Source organism: Orycteropus afer, unplaced genomic scaffold (assembly GCF_000298275.1).
Source record: "Orycteropus afer afer isolate SDZICR_OR568_19922 unplaced genomic scaffold, OryAfe1.0 scaffold00107, whole genome shotgun sequence".
NCBI classification, from domain to species: domain Eukaryota; kingdom Metazoa; phylum Chordata; class Mammalia; order Tubulidentata; family Orycteropodidae; genus Orycteropus; species Orycteropus afer.
Window position 1 is genome coordinate 5,958,267 of NW_006921694.1, and position 2,367 is coordinate 5,960,633.

Consider the following 2,367-nt stretch of genomic DNA (forward strand, 5'->3'; position numbering starts at 1 on the left):
TTGACTGCTAACCAGAAGGCTGATGGTTCAAACCCACCAGCCACTCCTCGGAAGGAAGGTTGGGTAATCTACTTCTGTAGTGATACCACCTCGGAAACCCAAGGAGGGGTTGCTATGAGTCAGGTCTGACTTGATACCACATAACAACAACAAAGAATAATATCTAGCACCATGGTGGTGCTCAGTGAATATTTGGTGAATTAATGAATTTGTGCCCTCACAAGCTCACCATCTGCATAGATTTTATTTGATTTTTCATGGGATTCTGCTTGCTCATCATCCTTATCATTATCTGGAATTATTTTGTTTATTTTAAATTTGCTGCTTATAGTCTATCTCTCTATCAGCATAAAATGTCTTTGGGGTAGAGAGTGAGTCTGGTTTCAGCAACTGCCTTGACAATGCCTAGAACATTGCCTGGTGCACAGAACATTTTGTTGCATCTGTATTTGTGGTAACATCTTGCTCAAATTTTTTCCAGGGGCCCACATTTGTGACCAGGAGGCTGTTCAATACATTCCTCACCCTCTTGCCCTTATCGCACTGTTCATTGGTCTGTGCTTGGTTCCAGCCATCCTCCGCTACTTAAAGCCTGATGGGAAGATTCATTTGGTGGTCTTCAACAACTTGCAGCTGTCTGATGGGAAGCGGCATAGAATCCTTCTGAGACTGACCAATTTGCAGCAAGGGTCTGGCTCAATAGAGCTCTATGTGGACTGCACCCAAGTGGATTCCATTCAAAACCTCCCCAGAGCTTTTTCCAGCCTCTCACACAGTCCTGGGTCCATCGAATTGAGGACTTTTCAGAGGAAGGCAAAGGTAGGAGTCAACAAGCCCATTCTCTAAAGAGGAAAGATAGAGTGCCAAGGCTCAGGAAACACAAAGGAGTGTGCTGAGGAATATATGTTGGTTCATATAACAAACCTACTCCACTCTATGGTCATTAGTCTTAACACTGGCTGTATATTACAGTCACCCAGAGAATTTAAAAAAAAAAAAAAAAACATGGATACAGGACTCATCCCCAAGACCAATGATTTAGAATCTGCAGGGGTGATGCCCAGGCATCAATATTTTCTAAATTCTGATTCTAATGTGAAGTCAGAATTGACTGTTTCTCTTGTTTTTTACTTGTTAAACTGAATACAAGCTTTGGATAATGTTTAAACATTATTTTTCTTAAATATTTATTTTTTAAAAATTGAGAGTTTCTGCTTTAGCTAATAAATAGAGACTCTTTGGATACAATGGTAACATTGGAAAGGAAATAGCAAAAATAAAAAGAGGATGCCAAAAAAGTCCAAAACCACTGCCACTGAGTTGCTTCTGATGCATAGCAACCCTCATTGGGTTTCCAAGGCAGTAAATCTTTATGGAAGTAGATTGCCCAGTCTTGCTTCCACAGAGTGGCTGGTGGGTTTGAGCAACCCACCTTCTGGTTAGCAGTCAGATGCCTTAGTCACTGTGCTACAAGAGTTCCAAAAACTAGGATAGGATTATCTATTTTATATATTTTCAATCCTTCTCTGATGGTATTTATTATTAATAAAAATAGGAAAAGAATGATTGAAACCTGTCAAGCACTGTTGTTGTTGTTAGGTGCCATCGAGTCGTGTCTAACTCATAGCGACCTCATGCACAGCAGAACAAAGTACTGCCCGGTCCTGCACTAGCCCCACGATCCCTGCTATGTGGTGACATGTAGACGTGAATTTTGAGGCTGAGCCTCTGGTGTTTAAAACCCAGCGAGATGCACCTGGTGCATAGGTAACAGCCAGTTTATAGACTTTAATGGATATGGTATGTACCTTTTATTTTCTAACTGAGCATTTTTAAATTTTGGGATGGGTTGCTGAGAGAAAATACGACAGATTACACTCAGTCCAACATATGCTTATAAAGGGCCTATCCATGCCTGTTGTTGTTGTTGTTGTTATGTGCCATCGAGTCAGATGCAACTTATAGCGACCCTCCTTGGGTTGCCAAGGCAGTATCACTACGGAAGTAGACTGCCCAACCTTCCTTCCGAGGAGTGATTGGTGGGTTTGAGCCACCAGACTTCTGGTTAGCAGTCAAGTGCCTTAAGGGCTACACTACCAGAGCTCCTAGCATTCTTTTAATAAATTGACACTGACTTTGAGGTTGTGCACACTCATATTCAAATTCCATTTCTGCCATTTACTACGTCCTCAAGAAAGTTCCTTCACCAATCTGAGCTTCACTTTACTCATTTATAGTGATTCCAATCTCATAGGTCTACAGTGAGTAGAAATTAAGTATTCATTTAAAGCAACTAAGGACAGGAGCTCTGGTAGCATAATGCCTAAGGTACTTGACTGCTAACCAGAAGGCTGATGGTTCAAACCC

The 2,367-nt window shown here is 41.4% G+C and overlaps 1 protein-coding gene across 1 annotated transcript in view; it reads left to right on the top strand.

Moving 5' to 3' along the window:
- Positions 1 to 2,367, top strand: part of THBS4 (thrombospondin 4) — a 71,351-nt gene that overhangs the window by 29,844 nt on the left and 39,140 nt on the right. The window contains exon 3 of the mRNA XM_007943462.2: positions 572 to 819. Coding sequence (XP_007941653.1) covers positions 572 to 819 — 248 coding nt within the window. The remainder of the gene's footprint in view (positions 1 to 571; positions 820 to 2,367) is intronic.